Raw genomic sequence first — 27,431 nt, forward strand, 5'->3', positions numbered from 1 at the left:
TTGGTACTGGGAACTTTCAAGACTCGTGGGGGGAACAAATTAGCAGTGAACGCCTTGCCCTATGTGCCGTAATTCAAACTGGGACCATAACTGGGAATCAAGTTCTGAGCCTAGAACCCCTAGGGCCAATTGGCCATGCTGGCAGGAGCTGATGGGAATTGTAGTCCATAACATCTGGAGTGCCAAAGGTTCGCCACCACTGCCCTAGGGCTTTTGTAACATATGTTTAGGCCTTTGTGGCAGAGTGCACGCTTTGCATATTGAAGGTCCCAAGCCCGACCCCTGGCATCTTGTTAGAAATAATAATAATTTTCAAATATTTTTTTTTAAAAAAAGATCTCAAGTGCTGGATTTTCCTGCTGGAAATCCTGAAACAGACAAGACTCAGAGGCATAACACGGGTGGGGCAAGTCAGGGTTCATGCCTCGTGACCCCTCAGTAGACTGGAAGAGCATCTGCGCCTGTGCAACCCCGCCCCCCCGGAAGTCCAAAGACATATAATGGCTGCTTTTACTTTTCTTTTTTATTTAGTTCAGGTCGTGCCTGCAACCTGGGGTTAAACAGATAAATTAAGGATTGCACATTTCCCATCAGCCCCTGCCACCATGGCCAATTTGGCCATGGTGGCAGGAGCTGATGGGAAATGTAGTCCATGAACATCTGGAGAACCGCAGGTTGCAGACCCCTGCTCTAGTGTGAGGAAAGCAACCAAAAAAAGACTGGGGTCGGGGGCAAGGCCAGAAAAGGGGTGCCCTCCCAGGTCTTGTTCCCACTTCCAGTCTCTGCCCGGTTACTTGCCTTTGCCTTGTTTGCCTCATACTAAAGTAAAGGAAATTAAAGCCACTTTCAGGCAGCGGTGATGGGGGATGTGGTCCACGCTCCACCCTACCCTGTCGATACTGCCTGCAGCCTGCTTTAATTTTCTTTATTTTAGCGTGAGGCGAGCGGCTGGCAAGAGACTGGGGGTGGCGGGGGACAAGGCCTGGAAGGGGCTGCCCACTCTTGCCTTGCCCCGCCCCCAGCCTCGCCGGCTGCTCGCCTTGCACTAAATTAAAAGGACATTAAGGGCTGTGTTAACTCTCCTGCCCCTCCTCCCCCAGCCTGGTCTTCACTAGAAGGATTCAGCTTGGCTCCTGGAATCCTCAGGAGCCAAGCCGAGTCCTTTCAGTTAACTCCCCCGTGCCTGGACTCCGATGCCCCAAGAAGGGCTGAGGTGGCTGCACTGGGGCAGTGGAGTCTGGTGGTTGGAGGACACACAATTTCAGTGCTTGCTGTTCCAGGTGCTGTTTTAGGTAGGTACACTCCCGACAAGACCAAGCCGGACAAACCAAGAGTCTAATCCGATATGCAAGAGCATTGCACGTTCAGAATATTATCCCCACCCCTGCGCGGTTCCCTGAAGAGCAGGCTGGGGCATTCTTCAAACTGCCTGCCAAACGCAGCAGTTTCCCTTATCTTGTGACAGGCTCAGTTTCCCCCAGAGTAGCAGCCAGTGTTGTGCACTGGCGGTCAAAGGATACAAGCCAAGTGCTGATTACATTTCCATGATAGGAGAAAAGAACACACACAGCTGACAAGAGCAAGATTCCAGAAATGATACACTGATAATCTGCCTGCCAAGAAGAAGAGATCACCAGGCTATTACCAATTATCCTACGGCTTCCTTACCCCTTTCTGCATGGTGATCCCATATATAACAGCCAAAAGAATGTATTAACAAAAAAACAGAGGTCTTCATCCAACCTGGAGCTGACCCAGAAGTTGGCTTTGAATTACAAGGGAACAATTAAAAAGCTGCTATTTATTTTTGTTGCTTTTGACTTTAAGGGTTTGGGGATTTTTCAGGGGTGTCAAATTGTTCCAGGATTTTTTTTATAAAGACCTTTCCCCCCCCAAAATGCACATGCTTTCATTTTGCATGGTGAGCACGTTTCTGGTGGGGCAGAGTTCAGAGAATCAATGAAGCCAAAATGAAAAGTACAACTGCCTTTTACTTTATTTTGTTCAGTAGCACATCTGAATAGGCATGACTGAAAGTGCATTTACCTGGAAGCAAGTCCTGTTGAATCTTGGGGGAAGGAATTCAGAGGTCTAGTCTACACAATATAGTCTCTGCAGGGAGTTTTCTGTTTCCCCTGATATAATTGCGCATTTAAAAAGGGATCCATGTGAAGGATGATCCCATATGATCTTTTTGGCCTATGACAACTACAATACTTACATGATCCCTCCGAGAAAGAAAAATGTACCATGTAGTGGTCACTGAGTTCTGAGAGTAGACAGACTATCCAACAGGCTGTGTTTTTATGCCCTCCTTCAAAGCACAATTTCCAAGCAGATACTTTCAAGAGTCAGTAATGATTCAATGGTCCTGGCAAATTCAGAACCCTGGATTTGGGGGAAGGGGGATTATGTGGAATAAGTGGCAGAATACGGGGTGTGTGTCTGTGTCACATCAGGCTACAATGATGTGGATGGCAGCGTAAAAGAATCCTCCCAGCCTTACTCAATCCTGCAATGCCTCATGTTGAATGCCCCATAAGAATGATGTATGATTAAGAACAGCATCCAAATTCAGAGGCAGCAGGCCATGGTGCTGATGCAGCACCGCCTCCAAAAGGGCTCCTTGGCAGGACAGGGAGCAGGGAAAAGCCCTGGACCTCTCCACCGCCATAAAGCCCCACGGAATGGATGTCTGCCGCCAAAAGGCATGTTTAAGTCCAAGGGCTGGTGCAAGAACGCCCCGCACCATGCTGGCGTCCAAGGATGACACCAGCACAGCAGCCCCACTGTGATCCAAACTTCCGGGTTTTGTGGTGGCAGGGCTGTGGAATGCACAGCCACAGGTGCATCTGCCCCTTCAACCAGGGTTAAGTGCCATGAGGAAGGCAAATGCCCCCTCACAAGGCCATGTCACTCCCTAAGGCCCTTTGGATGAGGCTGTAAAAGTCACAAATCTTCCAGAGTCAAGAGATTAATGATGGTTGGTCTCTCAGTTCCGTCTAGTGCAGGGGTCTGCAACCTGCGCTCTCTCTCCTGATGTTCATGAAACAATTGGCCATGCTGACAGGGGCTGATGGGAATTGTAGTTCATGAACATCTGGAGAGCCGCAGGCTGCAGCCCCCTGGTCTAGTGACTCTGTGCAGTACACCTGATACAAAAGATTCCCTGTCCCAGTTTCATTGGGCAGACCTATTTGGGTAGTACAATTCTTGATAATGAAATGGCATTTATACTGCTTCTCTCTCTCTCTTTCTCTCTGACACTTTCCCCAACCTAAATCCAATGCCAGCTCCTTTTTAAGAATTAGGAAAATACAGAACAAGCAAAGTCACATACCTGGCAAACTTATGCTGGCTCAGCACAAGGACGTTGCCTCGAATCTCTGCCACAATCTTACTTTTATCTTCAGGTCGCCCATGTTCAAGTACATGCTGGATAACATAGTTGCCATATTGATCCTACAGGGGACACAGTGAGAACACCAGCTCTGTATCAGCGCTCCATCTTAGAAATACTTTGACTGCTGTAGCTTAAACTCGCCCTCAAAACAACTTAACTGCTCCTCTAAAGTGGGAAATAGAGCCAAGATTTTTTTAAAAAAACCAAAATTTGAGGAAGCTGAAATATAATCTGATGTCTCAGAATCGCGGACAGGTAAGACACCCATTGTATTGTCGAAGGCTTTCACGGCCGGAATCACTTGGGTGCTGTGTGGTTTCCGGGCTGTATGGCCGTGTTCTAGGAGCATTCTCTCCTGACGTTTCGCCTTCATCTGTGGCTGGCATCTTCAGAGGATCATCACAGATGCAAGCGAAACGTCAGGAGAGAATGCTGCTAGAACACGGCCATACAGCCCGGAAACCACACAGCACCCAAGACACCCATTATTTTTCAGTTGTTGTTTTAAAGTTGAAGCCTCTTTCTGTCCTCAGCAGGGAGAAAAGGAGGATATATAAAGAAAGGTTATCTGACGTTTAGCCCTTCCCCTTGCTCCTTGGATTTTTTAATCTGTGCTTTCTTTTATGCTACCATTTTCAGGTTGGTTGGCTTCATCTGGGGTGCTGGAAAGTGATGTCAAGTTGCAGCTGAATTACCGGTTGGGTTTGTAAGGCAAGAGACAATCGGGCTTTTTTGCCACTATCTGCCTCTACATATTATCTCTGGTGTTCCTCAACGGTCTCCCATCCAAATACTAACCAGGGGCAACCCTGCTTAGCTTCCGAGATCCAACAAGACCAACCTAGCCAGAACCATCCACTATCTCATCTGTAGCGATGTTTTAATTGCTGCAATTCTAGTTTTTATCATTTCTGTTATCAGTTCTGAATGCCTGGTTGACAGAAGAGGGCGGACGTTCACACACAAAAATAATCAACAATGTTCTATCAGGTGTCCTTTGTCTTATTCTCCGTGGGAGGGAGGGATATCACCGGGGAAAATTCCACCTTCGCAAAACCTCTGAGCCCCCTCTGAGTCGAGGCCAGGCAGCTTCCTTCACACCACACCACCAGCCAGCTAAGTGTTACCTGCACAAGCTGTTCTGTATGTTGGTGCAACTCCTCCAGGATGGGAAGGGTCTGCTCAGGTAGACAGTGCTCCAGGATCCTCTGAATGACACGGCAGCCATAAGGGTGGGTGGACAACGCAAACACCTGAGAGCAAGACAAGGAGGAGGGGGAAGAATCTCACTCAGGACAGTTTGAACTGCATACCAAACAACTGAAATGTTCTGTGCAGAGCATGAAATGTCCAGCTCATGACGTCACACCCTAAGCAGCTTCATCTTGGCAGATGGAAAACATACAAGGTCAACCACATGGGTCCCAAAGAACAACCGGAGTCAAATGGGACTGCAATACTAGAGCTCTTCAAAAGACGGTTCTGGTTGGGCCATTACAGAAAATTCAGCTTTGGTTTGGTTAAACAACGCTGGAGAGAGGACAGTCCCTTGCAGTACACCACAAACAGGTGGGTGCGCTGGGATGTTCCCCTGCCCATGTGTCACCTGCTGTCCTTGGTCCTGGAAAAACGAGGCCAACCATTTTAAGGCTGCACCACGAATTCCAGCATCAGCAAGGCAGTGGGCTAAAAGATTGCGACCAACCATGTAAAATGCTGTTGTAAGATCGGATAACACCAGTAGCGCTGACCCGCCTCAGTCTAGTTGAATCTGGAGATCATCTGTGATGGCGACCAGCAAGGTCTTCATTTCATAGCCAGGATGGAATCCAGAACCAATGTGTCCTCCAGAAATGCTTGCAGCTGTTCTGCCACCACCCTCTTAACTACCTTGCCCAGAAACGAAACATTTGAGACCAGGCGATAGTTGGCCAGATCCACAGGCTCTAATGATGGCTTCTTCAAGAGCGGGCATACCACTGCCTCTTTCAGCTGACAATTTCCAACATGGGGCCCTGCAGCGGCTCACGGGTGGCCTTCACCAGCCATGAAGGGCATGGGTCCAGGGAGCAACCAGTAGATCTTATGGCTGCAAACACGGTCAATATCGGATGGGGAGAGCAGAACAAATTGGTCTAACATAGGACCAGAAAACGGCCAAGGGAGCTCCAGTTCCCTTACCACTTCAATCGTTGAAGGGTGGTTGTGGCCGAGCGATAAGACTTTACTTGCAAAGAAGCCTGCAAAAGCCTCACAGCTGGGTGCCAAATCATTAATTTTAGATCCCGTTGGCAAGGATATCAAAGATCAAACCACATTAAACAGACAGTTGCCAAAAAGCCACATTAGCCGCTTCAAGAGCGCTGCTGGAAAAACTCTTTGAAAGTTTGCGTGTCCAAGATCAAACAACTGTAGGCAGAAGCCCAAGGTGGAAAAAACTATAGATATCCCTTTTGGGTTGCCTTCTAAGAGGCTGCCTTCTAAATGGGGCGGGAAAAGGATAGACAGCATGGCTCAGACGTTAGGCAAAACCACGTTTTATTTTTAACCATGGTTAGTTTATGAAACTAGGATTCAGCTTATGCAAGTCTTGGTTAACTCTGACAAACACTCCAGTGCAGAGTACACTGGTGGCAGTGACAAGAAGGATCAAACTGGGTTAAGTCAGATAGGCTAAATTCATACAGCAGAAGAAACCATTTTTAAGACGAACTGTGGCAGATTTCTTGTTTGCTTTAAAAACAAAACAAAACACAGGCTGTGGTGATTGAATCAACTTCCAACCATGGTCTGAGATCCTAACCTGATGCACCTTTAAATAACCGTAGTTAGCAGAGAAGCACACTAACCGTAGTTAAACAATTCAACTTAAGCTAGATTTCAGACACTGTATTGCGAATTTCACAAGGCTGGGAATTCTGACACGAGGCTGACTGTTTCATTTCCTTTGTTTCCAGATGGAGCAATTGCCAGTGATGGTGAGAATACAGTTCTCTCTTTTGTCAGTAATGGTTTGGAAGGTCTTGGGCACAAGATCTGTCGCTTTAGGATATCCTTTACCAATCTATTCCACCAGCACCTGACCCTTCTTATACGTATACCCTAAATAAGCTGAATGAGGCCATTTAATAATCACAAAACAAAATAACCTTTCAACAAACACTGTTTTCCAATCGAACAATCAGACAGGTGCAGCATGGAACACTTGACTAGGGCCGAACGGGTCTAAAAAACCAGGACAATTTTTTAAAATTTTCATTTCAAGTCATTTTTTTAAAAAAATCAGCCACTGCATATTTTACTTTTTAAAATGCAGCTAAGGAAACGAAATCTTACATTTAATATAACGGGTTTAAAGCAAAGCCTAGAATGAATCTCTTAAAATTGATCCATGACCATCCATCAAAAGTACTGACTTAAAGGGCACTTTCTTGTAGGAAGACACTGCCGCAGAATCAATACCTACTTTCCGAGGTCAATTACCACCCAATGACTTATAAATGCATCATGCAGTGGGTGATGTGGCTGCAATTAGGAATTCGTTATAGGGTTTGAGATGCAGCCTTTGGCTCCAGAAGATGAAGGATAACCCAGGGGAACACCTGGCCAGACTAGAGCGCCTACATTACATCCTCTATGAAAAGTCCACCATTTGCACAGTTCCTTACCCTTAAATTACATGCACATTTCTCACTACTGGGGCAAGGAAAGCAAAGAGCACCATTCCTTGCTAATTTACCACTTTCCTTCTCAAGAATATCTGGGCATAACGTTGGCGAAACAAAAAACAAAACCCCAGCCTATGCTCAGCAGTTTTTCAACCAACGCTTAGGTAACCTCCTGGTTGGGATACTGTGACACATTCAGTGTGGGGCTGCCCTTGAAGATTATCCAGAAACTGATAAGGGTTCAGAATGTGGCAACCTGGGTGACACCTCTCACCTATTCTAAAGCAGATACATCAGTGCTTGTATGTTTCAAAGTTCAGTTCAAGGATCTGGGTATAACCTTAATAAATACCCAAAGAGAAAACAGAAAACTTAAGAAGAAGAGTTTGGATTTATATCTCAACTTTCTCTCCTGTAAGGAGACTTACAAGCTCCTTTCTCTTCCTCTTCCCACAACAGACACCTTGTGAGGTAGATGGGGCTGAGAGAGTTCCAAAGAACTGTGACTAGCCCACAGGTGGGACTCTCTCAGCCCCACCTACCTCACAAGGTGTCTGTTGTGGGGAAAGGAAGGGAAAGGAGCTTGTAAGTCTCCTTACAGGAGAGAAAGTTGAGATATAAATCCAAACACTTCTTCTTTTTCATAACAACCATGCTGATTCTTAGCAAACAGCTTCCCATGTAGGAAGAAGAAGAGTTGGATTTATATCTCCCCTTTCTCTCCTATAGGAGACACAAAGGGGCTTACAATCTCCTTTCCTTTCCCCACTGCCCTGCAACAAACACCCTGTGAGGTGGGTGGGACTGAGAGAGCTCAGAAAAACTGTGACTAGCCCAAGGTCACCCAGCTGGCATGTGTTGGCGTGCACAGGCTAATCTGGTCCCCCAGAGAAGCCTCCACAGCTCAAGTGGCAGAGCGGGGAATCAAACCTGGTTCTCCAGATTAGAGTACACCTGCTCTTGACCACTACGCCGCTGCTGCCAAAGTAGCCAAAGGTCATATTCTGGCAGTATATTCTTTCTGGTCATTGAACATTTAAGCCATCAGATCTGATAAGCAATCTGTCAAACCAGATTTGGGAAGGCAGAAGAACCAGCATTTTATCCCTTCCTCCCCACATGCCCCGCCCGCACTCACCTGCCCCTTAAATGCATCAATGATGAACTGCAGGGACTGGGGCTGCACACACTCGATACACTTCTGTACCACATGATTGCCATTCTGGTCTTTCACGCACTTCAAGACGTGGCCATCCAGTTCTCGGACCATCTCGTTCTATGGAAAGAGGCATAAAAAAGACACCGAGAAAGCACCAACGGAACCACAACTGACAAGCGCCAAGAGGAGTCACAGACTATGCCCTTCTCTCCCCGACTCTGCTGGCTCTCTGTGTCACGCCTTGCTTGGCACCCTTTCGATCTGTGGAGCAACCGCAAAGGCGACAGCTCTTGGCCACAGTCCTGCGCTGTCCAACACCACCTTGACCCAAGAAAAATCAGGAAGAGCAAATACATGTCATTAATTAGTGTGTCAGTTCTGGATAGTTTGTGCATGGAACCTGCTGCTTCTACAAGATAATGGCTGCGAGCTTTAATACAGCGGATCAGTCAGATTCATGGAGGATGGGCCAATCAATGGCGACAAGCCAGGAACACTAAATGGAACCTCTTCGGAGGAGAACCTATTAGAGGTCCCTGGCCCGAAACACATTCGGCTGGCCTCCACTAGGGCCAGGGCTTTTATGCCCCTGCCCCCTCTCTGATGGAACAGGCTCCCTAGAGCAGGGGTAGGGAACCTGCGGCTCTCCAGATGTTCAGGAACTACAATTCCCATCAGCCTCTGTCAGCATGGCCAATTGGCCATGCTGGTAGGGGCTGATGGGAATTGTAGTTCCTGAACATCTAGAGAGCCACAGGTTCCCTACCCCTGCCCTAGAGAGACCAGGGCCCTGCGGGGACTTACAGAGTTTCTGCAGGGCCTGTAAAACGGACCTGTTCTGCCAGGCATTTGGCCAGCCGTGATCCCATTGCATCTGGCCTCTGGTGGGCTCAGTTGGGGAGGGAGGCGGTTGGGTTTTTATTGGCATCTGTCCTAGGTTTTAAATGGTTCCTGATAGTTTTATTGGGTAGTAGACTACGGGTTTTTAAATGGTTTTAAATAATTGTGTTATGTTATTTTATCTTTGTTGTTCACCGCCCTGAACCCTGCAGGGGAGGGCGGCCCATAAATTTAAAATATAAATAAACATCTAAATAAATAAACATCTAAATAAACATCTAAATAAATAAACAAACAAACATCTAAATAAATAAATAAACAAACATCTAAATAAATAAATAAACATCTAAATATATATATATATATTTAGATGTTTATTTAGATGTTTATTTATTTATTTAGATGTTTATTTATTTTATTTATTTAGATGTTTATTTATTTATTTAGATGATATATATATTTTCAGAAGCAGTGCGTCTCTGAACACAGCATCTCCCAATTTCACCCCTGGAGGGCTTTAGGCTCTTCGGAAGTAATCTTCTGGAAGTCCCCAGCCCAAAGAATATCTGGCTGGCCTCAACCAGTGCTAGGGCTTTTGTAGCCCTCACAGAACACATTGCCAGCGGAAATCAGGGCCCTGCGGGATGTAGTACAGTTCTGTGGGGCCTGCAAGACTGAGCTATTCTGCCAGGCCTTCAGCTGAGGAAGCGACAGTGACCCTACCATCTGTCTGGTCTCCCCCTCCTCCCCTCCCCTTTCTCTTCTTATCACAAGTAGATCTTGAGACTGGTTTCCTTGTTGGTACATTGAATAGCACCATTATTTTAATGTAAAGTGAATTTAAATTTTTTATCACATTTTATATGTATTGAAATGGTCTGTGTTGTTTTTATGTTGCTGTGAGCTGCCCTGAGCCCAACCTGTGGCTGGGATAGGGCAGGACAGAAATAAAAAATAAAGTAAAAAAAAGAAACTAGTGTGAAAAACCCTTTAAGGTGCTACAACCCTTGTCCACCCCTCTACAAACAGAACTGCTAGACCTACCCCCCTCCCCGTGGGCTGCATACACATTTTATACACTTACACATACTGCAGAACAGATGCACCATAAATTAAAAGAAAAGGAGGAGAGAAAACAAAAGCCGCAAGAGACAAAACCACCACAATTCACTGGTCGACAAAACCACCACATCCAACATCAAGAAGTAAAGTTAAAATGGAAACTTACAATTACCTGCTGGTCTGGAGGGATAAACTCGAGCGCCTTCTGGATAACTCGACAGCCGTACATCTGCAAAGCCAAGGACAGCACGTGCCCACGGATGCGCTCAGCCAGGGCAAGTTTTTGCTCCAGGCTGCCAAACTAGAGGAGACAACAGTCATGACATAGAACAGGATTCCAGAGGAAGTGTTTCACCCACCCTTGCTTCCCGGATACCAGAAGCAGAAATACTCTGCGCAGCAGACGAGACTCACCTCAAAGAACTTTTGGATTACATAGTTTCCAAAGACATCGACCATCAGCTGATAAGCGGCCTGCAGGATTTCATTGAACACAAGCTGCCGCTCCGCTGGGGTAGCACGTTCCAGTTTAAGCTGGATAAACCTGCAGACGATGCAAATTAAAAACATTTTGTGTGTGTGTGTGTGTACGTGTGAGCGGGGAGAACAAATGCTTTAACCAAATAGTTGCCCCAAGCTGTTTTCCAAGGAAGCCTCGGCTAGTTGCGGGGAGGAGTCAGGCTTTCCCCCTGCAACTAATAAAGGAGGTTCGTGATGCAGAGTTCAAAACTCTGCTCATGACTTGAGCTCAATCCCAACAGAAGTCAGTTTCAGGCTGACTCAGCCTTTCATCCTTCTGAGATCAGTAAAATGAGTACCCAGCTTGCTGGGGGTAAAGTATAGGGAAGACAATGACAATGGCAAACCACCCTGTAAAGAAAGTCTGCCCAGTAAACAGCATGATGCTACGTCACCCTATGGGTCAGTAATGACCTGGTGCTTGCACAGGGAGTACCTTTACTTTTCACCTTTGTGCTTACCAGGAGAGTACCTGTTGAAAGCCAAAACCCTTCCTTGAATATGGCTTGCCTCATTTTACTTCCATACCAAGAAGCCCCACTATGCTATTCCAAAGAGCCCAGGGTCATATAGATCCCCTCACCCCCAGGCATGCATGCACACACCCTGTAGTTCTACAACAAACCCAGACTTGCACAATAGGTGAGTCATCTCTTAGCCCAATGTCATGCAGCGAAGTTCATAGTGGAGAGACCTGATCCTAATCGTCACAGTGCAATAGCACACTGGTCCTGTTAGGAGTACTCTAGTGGAGCAATATTTTGCCACCGGGGGAAATAAACTGGGGGTCCACAAATAGTCTGAGTGGTGAAAAAGTTAAATGGTTGGGAAATTTTCTCCTGATTCAGTGTACTATAAGGTCTCTACAACAGGATGTAGTGGTTAAGAGAAGGTGCATTCTAATCTGAACTGGGTTTGATTCCCCGCTCTGCCACCTGAGCTATGGAGGTTTATCTGGGGAATTCAGATTAGCCTGTACACTCCCACACATGCCAGCTGGGTGACCTTGGGCTAGTCACAGCTTTTTGGAGCTCTCTCAGCCCCACCCACCTCACAGGGTGTTTGTTGTGAGGGGGGAAGGGCAAGGAGATGGTAAGCCCCTTTGAGTCTCCTACAGGAGAAAAAGGGGGATATAAATCCAAACTCTTCTCTTCTTGTTCGTTCTGGTGGGTTTTCCGGGGTGTGTGGCCGGGTTTGGTGGATTTTGTTCCTAACGTTTCGCCTGCATCTGTGGCTGGCATCTTCAGAGGTGTGTCACAGAGAAAAGTCTGTTTCACACTGTGTCTTCTCTTCTTCTTCTTCTGCGGTTTGACTGGGCTGATCTCTCTATTCCTCTTTTGTTTCCTACTGCTGCCTGCATTCCATGCCTCCTTAAGCTTGATCATTTCTTATCAGGCCTCAGAGAAAAATTCCTTTTTAAAATGTATAAGGAAATGCGTTTTCTGCATATCTGGGGAGTCTCCCAAGTACGAAGAAATCTCATGGGCTACTAAGTCCGTTGGAAAGAAGGATGCTGAGGATATCACAGTCTGTAGAAAACATCCCTAAATACAGCTATACGGCACAAAAATCCAAGATAGTTCTGGAGAACACATTTCACACCACCAGTTATATCCTCCCACTCGATCTGACAGATAACAGTGAAACAGCGAAGCCAAAATTTAGACTTCGAAACTGTTTCTCTAAATTGCCAGGCACAGGGAGGGGTGGCTCATGAACAAGGCAAGCAAACCCCTTCAGAAACAATCTCTTTTGCTACATTACAGGGATATTAAATTTTAATAAGATCCCCCCTTTTGAACATTTTTCAAAGTCGGAGGAGGAACATGATTCACCTTACTTTGAAAATGTCTTTGAGAAAAGAAGGTAACCATCAACAGAATGGGGGCAGTCACAGATGTAGCTAGAATATTCTATTAGCCTAGGACAGGGGTAGGGAACCTGCGGCTCTCCAGATGTTCAGGAACTACAATTCCCATCAGCCTCTGTCAGCATGGCCAATTGGTTCCTCAATGAGTTCCGCAGGGCCTGTAAAACGGAGTTGTTCCGCCGGGCCTTTGGAGAGACCAGCCGCTGAAATGGTGCCCCCCCCCCCCCCATTGGCCTTTCATCTTGGCCATTATCAAATGTGACTCATCACCCTCCTCCCCCTTTTTTGGGGAGAATTTTAAAAATGGGGTTAGTCGGACGCCTCTATTATTACTTTTACTGCTATTGTTATCGCTGTTTTAAAGATTTTATAATTCGTCTATTTATATTTTTTGTTGTACACCACCCAGAGCCCTCCGGGGATGGGGCGGTATAGAAGCTGTAACAATAAATAAAATAAATAAAAATAAAATAAAACCTCAAAAGGAAATGTCACAGTGGAAGAAGCAACATTTTAAACTGGTTGTTGTGGGCTTTCCAGGCTGTGTGGCTGTGGTCTGGTAGATCTTGTTCCTAATGTTTCGCCTGCATGTGGCTGGCATCTTCAGAGGTGTATCACAGAGGGAAGTCTGCGTGAGAAGGAATGTCCAGTGAGAAGAGAATGAGAAGGAAACAGTCCCTTCTCACTGGACACAGTGTGTAACACACTTCCCGCTGTGATACACCTCTGAAGATGCCAGCCACAGATGCAGGTGAAATGTTGGGAACAAGATCTACCAGACCATGGCCACACAACAACCAGTTGAATCTGGCCATGAAAGCCTTCGACAATACATTCAACATTTTAAAATTATATATATATAATCCAATTCCTTAATCACTCTTTTAAGAATTAACTCCAGTGAATTTATACAAGTGGCCCAAGCATGTTCTATGGGGGGCAGGGGGGAGTTAAGCTTGAAGGAAAACAAATGTGGAGAGCTGAAAACAGGATGGCTTTCCCCAGGGTGAATAGCGTTAAGACTACTAATGCACGTGTGAAAGGTGTTAACTAGAATAAGCCACAGGCACTATGCAGAACCGATTTATTTTATCATGTGGTTTTTTTTAATGACTACTAATTATTACTGTGCTACAGTATTTTAAGTTGCTGCTGCTTGCTTTTCAGTTTGTAACCATTAGTCTGGTGCGTGGTTTTTATTTTCATTTTGGTTTTCGGAGATACCAAACTGCCTCGTGGACTATTTAGAAAACAAACATGGAGCATACGTCTTTCCAATCAATCAGTCAGTCCCATTTTTTAAGGTCAGCTGGGCTGGTTTCTGGGGCTATTTCAAAGCAGAAGCCAGAACCAACACTGCCTGGGTATAAAATACTTCATGGACTGCCTTCTTTCACATGGAAGTAACTATTCCACTAAGCTCTTGCTGGGTGCGGGATTGTTGTCTGCTCTGTCCATTGAGAAATGTGTTCTATTGCACAATCTGATTCCATATTTGACTTCTGACCTCTGGGTCGGATCTAGACTACATCAGCAATTTTGACCAATTCCCTCATTCCTGAAGCAGAACCCTGGCATTTTGTCCCTTGGGGCTCCCTATCCCACTGATAACTGCATTTTTGTAGAGTTCCACTGACTGCAGGGGCCAGGGAGGTTCTGTTCTACCAAGAGAAAATTTAATCTTGACCCAACCACTGATCCCAAAGGGATCTCTATATTAGGAGTTTTTAAAACGTATTTGATGAATCTGGTGTCTTACCTGGATCCATGCTGATCCTGAGAGAACTCCATGATATGTCCAGCAATCTCCCTAAGCTGCAGGTTCGGGTACCGGTTATTGCGGAAGTCTTCCAGGAGCCTGCTGCGCCCGGAGGGCATGACGTCGGACATCCCATAGCGCAAGCGGGAGGAAGGGAACAGAGCACTGCTGGGGCTGAAAAGGCTGGAGGCGCTGCTGGCGCTGCGGTACTTGGCTTCGGCCCCTGGGGCGGCAGAGATGTAGCGGCCACTTCCGTTTGTGAGCCCTCCTGCAAGGAGGAGGAGGTCAATTGGGGAGAGATCAACATTAAGGTAAGCAGGCCAACTGTTACGGGTTAAAGTGGCAACCAGGCCAGAAGTATCCCCGTTCCCGTCCAGGAAGGCTGGTGTGGGGTAGCACCTAGTGCGTCGGACTTGGACCTGGGATGACCAGGTTTCGAATCCACCGCTCAATCATGGATGTCTGCCAGGCCACCTTGGCCCCGTCACAATCTCTCAGTCTAACCTACCCTCACAATTGTTGCTGGTGTGCAGATTAAGTGGAGGAGGGGGGAGCAATTTGAAAAGCCGCCTTGGGTCCTAATCAGGAAGAAAAGATGGGTTTCTTTTTGTTTGATTTAAACAGGCTACAGCCAGAGATGATGAATATGAAATCTGCGACAGTACTTACTAGGGTTTTTTTCAGGCATACGATTAAAAAAAGAAGAGAGGATCATTTTAAATTCACATACAAATTACAGTTATGTTCAATAATAAACTTCTTTGGTATATCATTTGAAGGTCGTAACTTTGTGGTGTAACAGTTTTTTTTGGGGTGGGGGGGTGGGCATCTTACATGCAAGGTAATCTTCCCTCCAAGCAAATACAACATTTAAGAATTCTGTTCCCATAAAAATGCATGATTATGTAAAATTAACCTGGGAAGACAACAGAAGGGACAGGAGACCGAACAACTAGGGACAGTTGAGCTCTTAACCGCCTACGCCACTGATGCTCCCTTTGGCCCCTTCCACTTATCTGGAACACTTCTCCAAGGATCTCACCAGGTGAAAGGAAAGGAGAAGAATTTGGATATATATATCCTGCTTTTCTAAATCATAAGGAGTCTTAAAGAGGTTTACAAATTCCTTCCCTTCCTCTCCATGCAATATGCATCTTGTGAGGAAGGTGGGGCTGAGAGAGTTGGAGAAAACTGTGACTAGCCCAAGTTCACCCATCAGGCTTCATGTGGAAGATGGGGAAACAAACCCAGTTCACCAGATAAGAGTTCACTACACCACTATGGTTCATCTTACTCGCAGAGATTCAGGGTGGATTCCATGTTAAACCAATGCAATCAACTTACATCTGTCCGGTCCAAATTAAAGGAACTCTTCCTTCAAGTCAAGAGACAACACACAGAGGTGAAGGACTTTTGATAGGATTGCCCTAAAAAATGGACAGCACCCGAGGCTTTGCCTTCCTGCCATCTTTTACTGCCTGGCTCTGGAAGCACCAGCAATCCATGGTAACGAGAGGGAATTCTTCCCCCGTCTTTATAATGTCAGAAAGTGGAGAGCAGTCCATTGATTTCTCCATGCTTTGCCCTATCACTCGTAAGTACTTCATGCAAGTCTTCAGCAGGCACTCTTTCATTTGTCCATAATATTTCCATCCCATCCGTCTCAAGGTTTAAAGGGCAGCTGAGAACAAATCATAGAATCATAGAGTTGGAAGAGACCCCAAGGGCCAGCAAGTCCAGCCCCCTGCCATGCAGGAACACACAATCAAAGCACTCCTGACAGATGGCCATCGAGCCTTTCTTTAAAAACCTCCAAAGAAGAGGACTCCACCACACTCCGAGGTAGCGCATTCCACAGTCGAACAGCCCTTACTGTCAGGAAGTTTTTCCTGATGTTTAGGTGGAACCTCTTTTCCTTCACCTTGAACCCATTACACCTGGTCCTAGTCTCTAGAGCAGCATAAAACAAGCTTGCTCCCTCACCAACATGACATCCCTTCAAACAGGGCTATCATTTCCCCCCTTAACCTTCTCTTCACCAAACTTCACTAATGATACATTAAAATCAATATAATCCCCTAAATATTTATATTGTTCCCATTTTCCTCTCTTCTACAGTAGCAGCGCAGAAGACGATTGGTTTCTGCACACACTGTGAAGGTAGCACAGAGAGGTTTTTTTAAAAAAGCACTCTAATAGTTCAGTTGCTCAGGAAAAAGTACCAATCCCAGAACGTCCCCAGGAATTTTAAGTGAAATGCTTTGCTGCGTTGACACCCAGCATGGTGCAGTGATTAAGACAGTTTGGTGCAGTGGTTAGGACTCTGACTGGTGAACCAGGTTTGTTCTGCCTCTGCTCCTTCACATGAAGTCTGCTGGGAGACTTTGGGCCATTCAGACCTTTCTCAGCCCCATCTACCTCACAAGGTGTCTGTTGTGGGGAGAAGAAGGAAAGGTGTTCGTACGCCACTTTGAGAAATAGTTGAGAAAAGGGGTTATAGATCCAAAATTTTATAATCTTCTTCCATCTCCAGTTTAAAACCAGGGGGAACAAACGCCATTATTACCTGATTAGCTCCAAGATGGTGCCGTGAGTAAAAAAATGCCAGCTTCCCGATTTTCAGGGAAGAAGAGGGACTTTTTACCCATTCACAACATGTGCGGGAAAACCCGCACCGAAAGTTGAGGAGCAAGCAGCTGCTTTGCCCAAACATCGGGTTAACACACTCGCACAGCACACGTGTCTCATTCCACAGCAACGGCACAGTAACAGACGTGCCCCCTTACCAAGGTTTAGGCTCGAAGAGGATCCGTGAGAAGATAAGGAGGGTGGTGGAGTTTGAGAATGGCCAGGTCCTTGGCTGGGCAAAGGCATACCGACAGGGCCCGGAGAAGAGGAAAAGCCAAGGCCATTGTAAAAGCTGTGCCCGATGGGAGTCAAATTGCTAGAGGTCCTCTTGTACAGCTCGCTGCTGCCTGTGAGTGAATCTCGGCGGGAGCCGCTGCCTGTGTTTGAATTTGCAACTGAAATGCAAAAAGAGGAAGGGGGTGAGCGTAAGGTTCTGGTAGAACAGTCAATAATTCAGACTCTAGATCAGGGGTGCCCAACTCTGGTGCTTCAGATGTTCTTGGACTACAATTCCAATTGGCCATGCCAGCAGGGGCTGATGGGAATTGTAGTCCAGGAACATCTGAAGTGCCAGAGTTGGACACCTCTGCTAGATGAACTCAGTAGCCTTTATTGTGCTGTCACAATGACCATTACTGCAGAAAGCCAGGTTTCTGCAGACACATTTATTCCACGCATTTTCCCGCTCGATCTCCCCACCCCGTCCAATCTTTCCACAGGTTAACAGAACAACAGAACGAGGTGACAAAAGCTTTGTTATGTGTTGTTCCCAATTTGTGTAAGTCTTTCTGACTATGCCAATAAAGGCTTATGTATGTACGTAAGTTATGTGTTCGAAGTGTCTTAAGGACATGTAATAGTCTTCCCTCCACCCACCCCCCATCTGCCACTTCCGAGGCCTAGGGCGAGGAGGCCTGCTTCACCATGCTGCAAAGTGCAGCAATTAGAACAGAACGGCCCATTAACGTAAGGCTGATAACAGCAGGCCCAGGCTTGACCTTGGCTGTGACCAGCCGATGCCAGGCAAGGCAGGAGCCGTGACAGCGAGTGAGGCGCTCCAAGGTTGGGGAACAGAAGGTTGGGAATGGAGACTGCGTAGACCTAACATGTCTTTCTAAGGACAGGAGAACTCCAGGTTAATCAGAGCAAGTTGCCAAAAAAACCCCCAGTGTTGTGGTGTTGTAACTGTTCATCAAGTGGTCTTCTATGCAAGCACTCATGGGGGGCTGCACGGTCACAGGCCTGCCACAGAGTTCTGACCAGCCAGCTTCTTAAGAGAAAGATCTGCTCACAGGAGTGCCCCTGCCCACCGCACTGTTTGAGTCACAGCCGGATTCTCCCACCTAAACGGCCACGTGACAGGCGAGGGGGGACTGTGACAGGCGAGGGGGGACAGCACTGCTTCCTTCGTTCTCTCTTCAGGTAGAAGGTATCATAAATGCTTTCATCTGTTCAGGGTCTAACTCTGCATATCTAATAAACGCCAGCTGCTTGTACTGAAAGCAAGTGTGGTGTAGTGGCTAGGGAAAGGATTTGAGGATTCAAATTTTACCTCTGTTTGCTGGGTGGCTGTTCTCTTTCAGCCCCGCCCCAAACATGGGGATAATAACCTTAGAAACCTGTTGATGTAATGGGAATAGGATAACCAGTGTGAAGCACTTGGTTTATCAGGTTCCTACGGAAATGTGAAGCACGATACTTTTTAGGTTGGTGGACATAAAAGCAAGAGGTGAGCTGGCAAATGGAACCACCAGTCCAGGTGATGTACCCCCTCTCCAAAAATGCTGACTTTTGGGGGCACACGATGAAATCCATGGACAGACAAAAGTAAACACTTCTTAATGAATAATTAAATTGTGGAATTTGCTATGAATGGACTGAGTCACAGCCACAAACATGGATTGCTTTAAATTGAGGTTAGACAGATGCATGGAGGACATAATCTATCAATGGTTCCTAGCCACGGTGACTAAAATGAAACTCCATGCTCAGTGGCAATAAACTTCAAGAACCTAGGATCAAGGGGCATCAGCAGCACAGGTTCTTGGCACCTGTGCCCTGAGTGTGGGCCCCTGTAAGGCTACTGGTTGGCCACTGTGCAAAATGGGCTGTTGGGACTAGATCAGGGGTCTGCAACCTGCGGCTCTCCAGATGTTCATGGACTCCAGATGTTCATCAGCCCAATTGGCCATGCAGGTAGGTTGCAGACCCCTGGACTACATGGACCCTGGTCTGATCTGGCAGGCCTCTTATGTTCTTATGTGGGCTTTATAGTTACTTTTTTGCTCGCTATAATGGACACACAACAGCGAGTTCCATTCAAAACCACCCTATTAGATAATTCTCTTATCCTTCCCCTCCCATTTCCCATCCAACAGACGCACCGCCTCCCACCCCCACAAAAAAACTGGCCCCACTACCTGCTGTCCCGAAGCCTCCCAGTGCAGATCCCAGCGTAGCACCAAGTGAACTGCTGCTCCCGAAGCCGAGGGAAGTGTTGGCTGGCTGGGCAGAGCCCTGAGAGAAGAGCGAACTGCTCTGGGAATTGCTAGTGAGGGAGTTGTTGCCATAGAAGGAACTGGAGGCCAGGTTGCTGGTGGGCTGCTGCTGCGGCTGGGGCTGCTGAGTCCCAAGGGGGCGAAAGGGGCCGTTGGTTGTTCCTGCGAGGCCACCGGCAGCACCGTTTGCAGAAGCAGCGGCAGCTGCAACGGCTGCAAAACAAAAATTAAAACCAGAAAACACAAGGGCAAGTTAAATGACATGCAACAAATGTGGTCTGGAGTTCCTGTACTCTATTTACTTGATGAATGCCCTTCATCTCACCAAGATGGCACACGGCCAGAGACAATTCCTATGAGACACCTAGACTGATGTGCCTTAATTTACTGAACTCCTGGAGTGTTACAAAAAAAAATGCATCAGCGGAACTTTCCCCTCGGTAGCCCGGAGCACCAATTCTCAAGAGGCTGCCTTGATCATGAGTATTTACCCTTGCTCCCCTTTTTATAATCAAGCCCTAAGGATGAAGGTCGATCTGCTACACTGCTGGAATCTCTCCCAAGGCAGAGTGATGCAGCAGAAACAATCCTTGTTCATGAGGATGCCCGCTGCATCTCTGCAAGAGTCTGAGTTGGGAGACATGGCTGATCCAAGGGCAAGCAACTCATATTACTGAATATGTCTTATGGAGAGATGTTGGGTATTTGAAGGAGTCGAAGAAGGATTCAGCTTGGTCACTTGAGAAGGGTCTGAAGAGCTAGTAATCTCCCTTCCTAGGGGAGAGTGTTGTCCTTAGGGGAATGGACTACTTCCAATTTGATGGTAATCATCTCACCAGATTTCTGACCTGCCCATGTCATTACTATTCTCCTTTGGTACCAGGCAGCCTAAACTGGCTAATTTCAGCTACATATATTCACTTATTTTTTCTTATCCTGATTTACTTAAAAGAAGCCTTCTATCAGCAGCCCTAAATCTGCCCAGGAGTCAAGTGAAGCCTGGTGGACAAGTGAGGCTGATGGCCAGGTTCCTCTTATTCCTCAAAGACACTTACCAATTATTTTTAAAAATTATATAGTAACGAAGTCATTGAGATCAAAGAGATTAGGGAAAACTCAGGTAAAAGTCCATGGAAAAGTCTCCCGCCAGAAAGGCAAAAAGATCTCAACCAAAAAAATAACACTGCAAGAAATGAAAGAAGCGATCCAAAGTTTGAAGTCTAATAAGGCCCCTGGACCTGACGGATTTACTGCAGTTTACTATAAATGAGGCACAATTAATGGAAGAAGAAGAAGAAGAAGAAGAAGAGGAAGAAGAAGAAGAAGAAGAAGAAGAAGAAGAAGAAGAAGAAGAAGAAGAAGAAGAAGAAGAAGAAGAAGAAGAAGAAGAAGAAGAAGAAGAAGAAGAAGAAGAAGAAGAAGAAGAAGAAGAAGAAGAAGAAGAAGAAGAAGAAGAAATAGAAGAAGAAGAAGAAGAAGAAGAAGAAGAAGAAGAAGAAGAAGAAGAAGAAGAAGAAGAAGAAGAAGAAGAGTTTGGATTTATATCCCCCCCTTTCTCTCCTGCAGGAGACTCAAAGGGGCTTCCAATCTTCTTGCCTTTCCCCCCTCACAACAAACACCCTGTGAGGCAGGTGGGGCTGAGAGAGCTCCAAGAAGCTGTGACTAGCCCAAGGTCACCCAGCTGGCGTGTGTGGGAGTGCACAGGCTAATCTGAATTTCCCAGATAAGCCTCCACAGCTCAGGCGGCAGAGCTGGGAATCAAACCCGGTTCCTCCAGATTAGATACATGAGCTCTTAACCTCCTACGCCACTGCTGCTCCTTTAGTAAATGGAATTAGTAAATGGAATATTAGAAGGTAAACCAATTCCACAATCCTGGGAGGAAGCTTCCAAAGTATTAATACCAAAAAATAAACAGGATGTCCCAAAAACTGATAAATTTAGGCCAGGTTCCTCTTATTCCTCAAAGCTCCTGAAACTGAAAACTCTAACCCCTTTCTGTCATACATATATTGGTTTGGATCTACCTGAGAAGTTTTTGAACAGTGGAGAGATGGGGAAAATGTCACCAATCCTGCTCTCTTTTGTCAGACCTTTGTGTCAGGGGAGCAGGGCTGCTTCATACCACTGGAGAAGCCTTACAGGGAGCATTTTTGGCTACAACAGGAAGGTGAGGCAGGGGAATGTGAGCTCCAGGTGGAAATACCTTCCGCCCTCAGAAACTTACTGGTGGAGCCAAGCCCTTGAGAGTCTGCAGCTCCGCTTGTCCAGTTAATCCCAACCGGGCCCGAAAATATTACCCAGCATGCACAGAAACATAATTGCCCAGAAAAAAAACTTGCCTGCTTGTGCTGCTGAGGAACTGATGATAACAGGAGCTGGGGCTACCAGTCGGACCGGGCCTCCCAGGCCATTCCTAGCCCCTGTATTCACCACAAGAGCACCTGTTTGGTCATAGTAAGCGGCAGGAGCCAGCACCGGATAGCCTACAAAGACAGGCAAAGCATAGAGAACGGTACCAAAATGCATAAAATCTCCCTTCTACCATACTCTGCACTATGAACCCATTTTTCCCTCCCCCCAATATACCCAACCCAGAGAAATGCAAACACTATTGGGCTTCACAATGTTAAGGAATTGCTGGAATCCCAATGATTTGCCCCCAATTGTATGAGGCAGAACAGAAACCTGAAACAAAAACCCAACCGCAGCAGTAAAAGCACTTTATGCTGCCAGGGGAATGGAAGACACGATTAATATTTGCTTATTTCTGGCCCGATGTCACTAACAATCAAACACATTTTCGTCGCATGTTGCAGTTTCTCAGGGGAAAGAGTCTCCCGTCTTGAAGAGTAAGAGAGTTTTCATTCTTCCACTTGGCCAAAATGAGACAGCATTCCGGCCAAGTTGACAGATGCTGCAAAGTAACGCCCAAGGTTACAACGCTGGCATTTGCAGCCAAGGAAGCCAGAATTCGGAATGTGTAAAGGGAGGAAGGTTGCTCTGGAATCAAGGCATCAAATCTATTTACTAGCTTGGAAAATTTCAATACTGCCTCTTATAATATAAGAAACGGAGGGCGGGGTGGAGTGGGTGTCAAATGTGGCAAGGGGGCCACTAGGCCCTTTGAGAAGGTTTATTAGGCCCATGAGCAGGCTGAAGCAACCCCACCTTGCTCTCAATCTGGAACAAGCGGGAATTGCCTCTGCTGACCCGCGGGCCAGATAAGTTATCTCAAGAGTTCTGATACGGGCTGGTGAGCCTGCTGTGAGGTCACTAGCTGAGGCAGCCATCACCACCCCCACCCCCACCCCCAATCTGGGCTGGCGACCCTGCTGGGGGCTCATCAGACAAGGCAGCTACTTCTCCCTCCAGGCCCAGCCTGACCAAATCACATTTATGTCATGGAACAAAGGAATTTGACACACTTGTATTAAACCATAACCTACCAGAAGAAGTTGATAATGATTAATAAGTTCTAAAAATGCAGCATTAAAACCCAGCCAGAGCACAAAAATTGAGCAGCTTAAAATGAGTATCATAAAAACAGGAAGAATACTTTTTAAAAAATCAACCTCTTAATTAAAGCCTGGGCAAAAATGAAGCATAAGAGCCCTCCTCGTGACCCAAGTTCGATCCCAAAGGAAGTCGGTTTCAGGGAGCTGGCTCAAGGTAAAGTATAGAGGACTGGGGAAAGCAATGGCAAAGCACCCTGTAAACAAAGTTTGCCTAGTAAATGTTGTGATGTGACACCACACCATGAGCCACCAATAACCCAGTGCTTGCACAGCGGGACTACCTTTACCTTTAAAATGAAGAAATATGGCCTGCAATATATTGTCAAAGGCTTTCACGGCCGGAATCACTGGGGTGCTGTGTGGTTTCCGGGCTGTATGGCCGTGTTCTAGCAGCATTCTCTCCTGACGTTTCGCCTGCATCTGTGGCTGGCATCTTCAGAGGATCATTCAGAGGATGATCCTCTGAAGATGCCAGCCACAGATGCAGGCGAAACGTCAGGAGAGAATGCTGCTAGAACACGGCCATACAGCCCGGAAACCACACAGCACCCCATCTGGCAATAGTTTTAGTAGGTGCCTCTATAAAACAAGGAGCAAAGAACTACCCCTACTGATGCTTGGTGCTGTGCCTCTTAAGGGCACAGTTTCAGCTTCCCTTACTGTCCTTATAAGAGTATGTATGAAATGGTAGCAGCAAACCCAGTTGCGTATGGACTAGGAAGCCAAACATAGGAATATTGGTACCAAACAGCTTCTAGGCATCTGTGTCTTGATCACCCCTGCCACAAAGAATCCTAAATGGTAAACAATACAATGTCTGGCTTCATTTTTCAAATGGGCATGATTTCTGTACCAATAAATGCTGGCTTGTGGAAGGAAAAGGTGGTTTCTAAGCCAGCAACGTTGCAAGTCACTTTACTGTCTGATTCTAAGTATGAAGCCACCTTCACACAACCAGGTGTCACCTCAGATCATAGACTCATCCCTAACATAATTCGATTGCTGGGATAGCTATGTCCTATAGAGTGCAGTGGAAGATGTTCAATCTGCAAATCAGGAGAGAGTCAAACCCTGCAACAGGCACGGCCGGCTCCCTTCAAATTACCGATGTAAAGATGCTTTTCTCACCTGACCAAACAAATCTGTGCTGGCATTTATAATATTTATTTAGAACGTTTTTAGGCCGCCTCTCCAGGAACCTGCCCAGGGCAACTGGCTTAGAAAATAAAAGGAATAAAAGCAACCATTGAAAGATATTAATTGAAATCCAGCTTTTTAAATAGCTTCAGCCCTGCGTGAAAACATTGATCATAAAAACAGATTGCTGGACAGAAAAGGAAAACAGACTAAAATGGGGGGGGGGGGAATCAACTGTGTGTGAACAGGTCTCTTCTGCAAGGACCAGCAAAGTCTCAAGTCGACGTGTCCAAGGATAGTAGAAACAAGGTTAAATGGATAACCAACTACAGTAGGACAAAGAAAGTGTACCCCACACGGCAACTGCCAGAGAATGGGAACTCCTACCTGGCATCCCTGCTGCTAGCCCTTGCCCAAAAGCAAGGGCAGAGTTCACAGCTGCCGCAGCCACTAATGGATCAGTCTGCTGGCCCTGCTGGTTCTGATTTGGTGTCAAGGGGCGTTGGCTGGCACCTCCGCGAAGAACCTTGGACACAGGAAACAAATGGCATTATCACATATACCATATGCTTGGCTTAGCCAAGGGTGGGCGGGGATCCGCAACCACAATTGCAAATCACAAACTTAATTCTTAGGAGAAGCAGCAGCAGCCTTTATCACAGAAGGCCTAAGTTCTCAGGAAGTTCTTGCGGTAAGAGAAGGAAACATATACCACTTTCTTCATTCACCTCTTGGGCAAGCAAGGGTTGGAGAAGGCATGCCGCCCCTCCCTCACCACTCCTTTCCTACAAAAATCCACCCAAACGTACACTAAGGGACACACTTTAGAAAGCAGAAATCAGAGGTTTCCCAGTTACCAGAAACAATCACGGGTTACCACAAGCAGCTACAATCCTTGGAAAACCAATTACGAAAATTACATGTAGCAGCCTGCATTTCTATAAACTTCAGAAACAATCAAATCTTACTGTGAATGTTAATCTTGCTGTATTTTTAATGAACGTGTCATCAGCTCTGTAAAATTGAGGAGATCTTGGGTGGTTAGGGTTTTTTTTGCATTTAAAAGCTGAGACAGATGCGGCCTTATTAATATTATTATTAATCAGCCTCTTTCAGTTAATACCAGAATGCTGTTAACAGTTACAAGTGTTGGACTTGTTCTGGAAGACTCGAATACGAATCCCCGCTTGCTGGGTGACCTTGGGCTAGTCCCGCACTCACAGCCTAACTTATTTCACAGGGTTTCTTTCTATATACATTCTACCATCTGCCTGTCTTCTACCTTCTGTCTGCCTGCCTGCCCTCCTGTCTTTCTATCATTGGGGATACAATGCAGGAGAAGAGAATAAATACAAGTTGTTTAGGGTCCCCAGTGAGGAGAAAGATGGGGTATAAGTGAAATAAATGATACAATACAGTCACAATTACAATATTTGTACATATTTAATTGGCAGAATTTTTCAGCGGTCAAGATCTAGCCTCAGTGACTACACATCTTTCATTAACGTGTGTACACATTTTCCCCAGCAAGGGAAACTGTAATTTTCTGCTGAGCAGCCTGGCTTCATAGGCAAAGGTGGAGCAACTGCATACAGTGACCTTGCAATAGCTATTGAACTGATGCCCTTAAAAATATAGAGTGATATATTGCCAAAACACCACTCTATTACCTTATACATATCACACTGTGGAGTACACATATGCTTGAGGCCCTGGATGAAATTCCCTATTGCTAGCATCTTGGCAGTCATCAAAAAACAAAGAAAGAAAAAGGTCTAGCTCAGCACATCTGAGTACATAGCAGAAGTCTCATTACTGAACAGTGTTCTCAGTGAGGGCAAGAGTGTCATCACTGCTAGACCTGGGAGGACAACGGAGACAACCTGAGAAAAGGACTAAACTGTTTCACAGTGTATCATTTACCATTCTGATGCAATTCGCGATAATTTAGAACATTAATATCCTGCCTTCAATAGCGCGGCAAGAGCCAAGGACGCATCAACTCAAGCCCCTCAACGAGACAGAACTTGTGCAGACGCAAGAATAAAAACAACACATTTAAAACCAATACGAATGGAAAAGGAGCGCCCGCTCAGCCTAATGCCTCCTGCAGCTAAACAACCTTGCAGACATTCCCTGAAGGTAATCAATAAGGGACCCTTTCTCTGACAGATAATTCCAAAGCACCGGAGCGACCACTGAGAAAGCCCATGTCATAGCCGTTGCCTTATGGACAATAAGAGAAATTCTACAACTTTGAAAGATGGCTGCTGGGGGGGGGGGGGGGGGTCAAAGTCGGGGGCTGACCCCCCCCCTCCAACCGTTCCTGTATGCTGGTGAGCCCACTGACACCCTGGACCCTCTCCCTCCAGCCTTTCACCTGCCAACCTGCTGCATCAGCGCTGCTTGGCCCTTCATGGCTCCACAGTACCTGGTTCAGCTACCTGTTCAGTAGGACCTAAGCTGGGCTGTTCCCTCTGCCCGTCCCAGAGCTCCCTCTGGAACAGGCGAGTGCAGGAGTGGGGATGCTACCCCTGGACACCTGTACAGGTAAAGGTAGAAAGCTGCCATATTTTAAGTTAGGTTAAAATGCATCCAGCTCAGTTCTGACTAATCTGACCAGCAGCGGCTCTCCAGGCCTCAGACCTTCCCCACTCCCTGAAACACTTTTAAAGTGAGATCCTGTGGTCTGAACCTGGGGCCTTCTGCACACGAAGCCACTGCTTTACCATCGAACCATGAAATGCCCGACTTTCAATATCTGCCCCAGACATTTGCCGCTCACCTGCTGCTGTCCTTGCTGACTCTGCTGAGTGGTCTGCTGATTGGATGAGTTTGAGGCAGCAGCCGCCGCGGCTGCTTGCTGCTGGAAAAGACTGGCGGGGTAGACTCCCCAGGGAGCGACTCCATAATATTGATGAGGGACAACAGCAGGTCCTAAAAATGCCAACAGACAACTGCAATTAAAAGGTTGCCTAATGCTGCAGGATGATCTCCCTCCAAAACACGCAGCCCGGTCACGCCTCGGACCAAAGGACAGGGCCATGTTTTCTTTTTGCCATCAAGCTGCAACCAACCCATGTTGATCTGGCGTGGGGTTTTCAAGCCAAGAGGTTGGTTGCTATTGCCTGCCTCTGTACAGCAATCCTACACTCCCTTGGTAGTCTCCAATCCAAGTGGTAACCAGGACCAACCCTGCTTAGCTTCTGAGAGCTGACCAGATCGGGCTAGCCTGGGCCCTCCAGGTTAGGAGCTGCTCTCCTCCATGTTGCTACTTATACACAAGGGAAAGCTGGGACACACGGGAATGTGTTTCTTCCATTCCGCAAAGCTTGTGGTTTTAGACAAAAAGCACACGAAAGACTTTAAA

At 46.5% G+C, this 27,431-nt stretch overlaps 1 protein-coding gene and 1 non-coding gene across 11 annotated transcripts in view; both read right to left on the minus strand.

The window, feature by feature from the left end:
- Positions 1-27,431, minus strand: part of PUM1 (pumilio RNA binding family member 1) — a 91,574-nt gene that overhangs the window by 7,370 nt on the left and 56,773 nt on the right. For 6 of the 10 annotated variants that reach the window (XM_048499253.1, XM_048499256.1, XM_048499255.1 and 3 more), the window contains 11 exons: positions 26,847-26,998; positions 24,449-24,587; positions 21,749-21,892; positions 19,329-19,619; positions 17,067-17,303; positions 14,281-14,548; positions 10,547-10,676; positions 10,299-10,433; positions 8,210-8,347; positions 4,531-4,656; positions 3,341-3,462 (listed from right to left, as the gene is read on the minus strand). In XM_048499253.1, the coding sequence (XP_048355210.1) occupies positions 3,341-3,462; positions 4,531-4,656; positions 8,210-8,347; positions 10,299-10,433; positions 10,547-10,676; positions 14,281-14,548; positions 17,067-17,303; positions 19,329-19,619; positions 21,749-21,892; positions 24,449-24,587; positions 26,847-26,998 (1,882 nt within the window). The remainder of the gene's footprint in view (positions 1-3,340; positions 3,463-4,530; positions 4,657-8,209; positions 8,348-10,298; positions 10,434-10,546; positions 10,677-14,280; positions 14,549-17,066; positions 17,304-19,328; positions 19,620-21,748; positions 21,893-24,448; positions 24,588-26,846; positions 26,999-27,431) is intronic. The other 4 variants (XM_048499262.1, XM_048499258.1, XM_048499257.1 and 1 more) reach the window with 1 other exon arrangement.
- On the minus strand, positions 25,836-25,921 carry LOC125435983. The gene has a single exon (XR_007244962.1). It is a non-coding gene; the product is annotated as a small nucleolar RNA SNORD103/SNORD85 (small nucleolar RNA).

The sequence above is a fragment of the Sphaerodactylus townsendi genome, linkage group LG06 (genome assembly GCF_021028975.2).
Source record: "Sphaerodactylus townsendi isolate TG3544 linkage group LG06, MPM_Stown_v2.3, whole genome shotgun sequence".
In the NCBI taxonomy this organism is placed as follows: domain Eukaryota; kingdom Metazoa; phylum Chordata; class Lepidosauria; order Squamata; family Sphaerodactylidae; genus Sphaerodactylus; species Sphaerodactylus townsendi.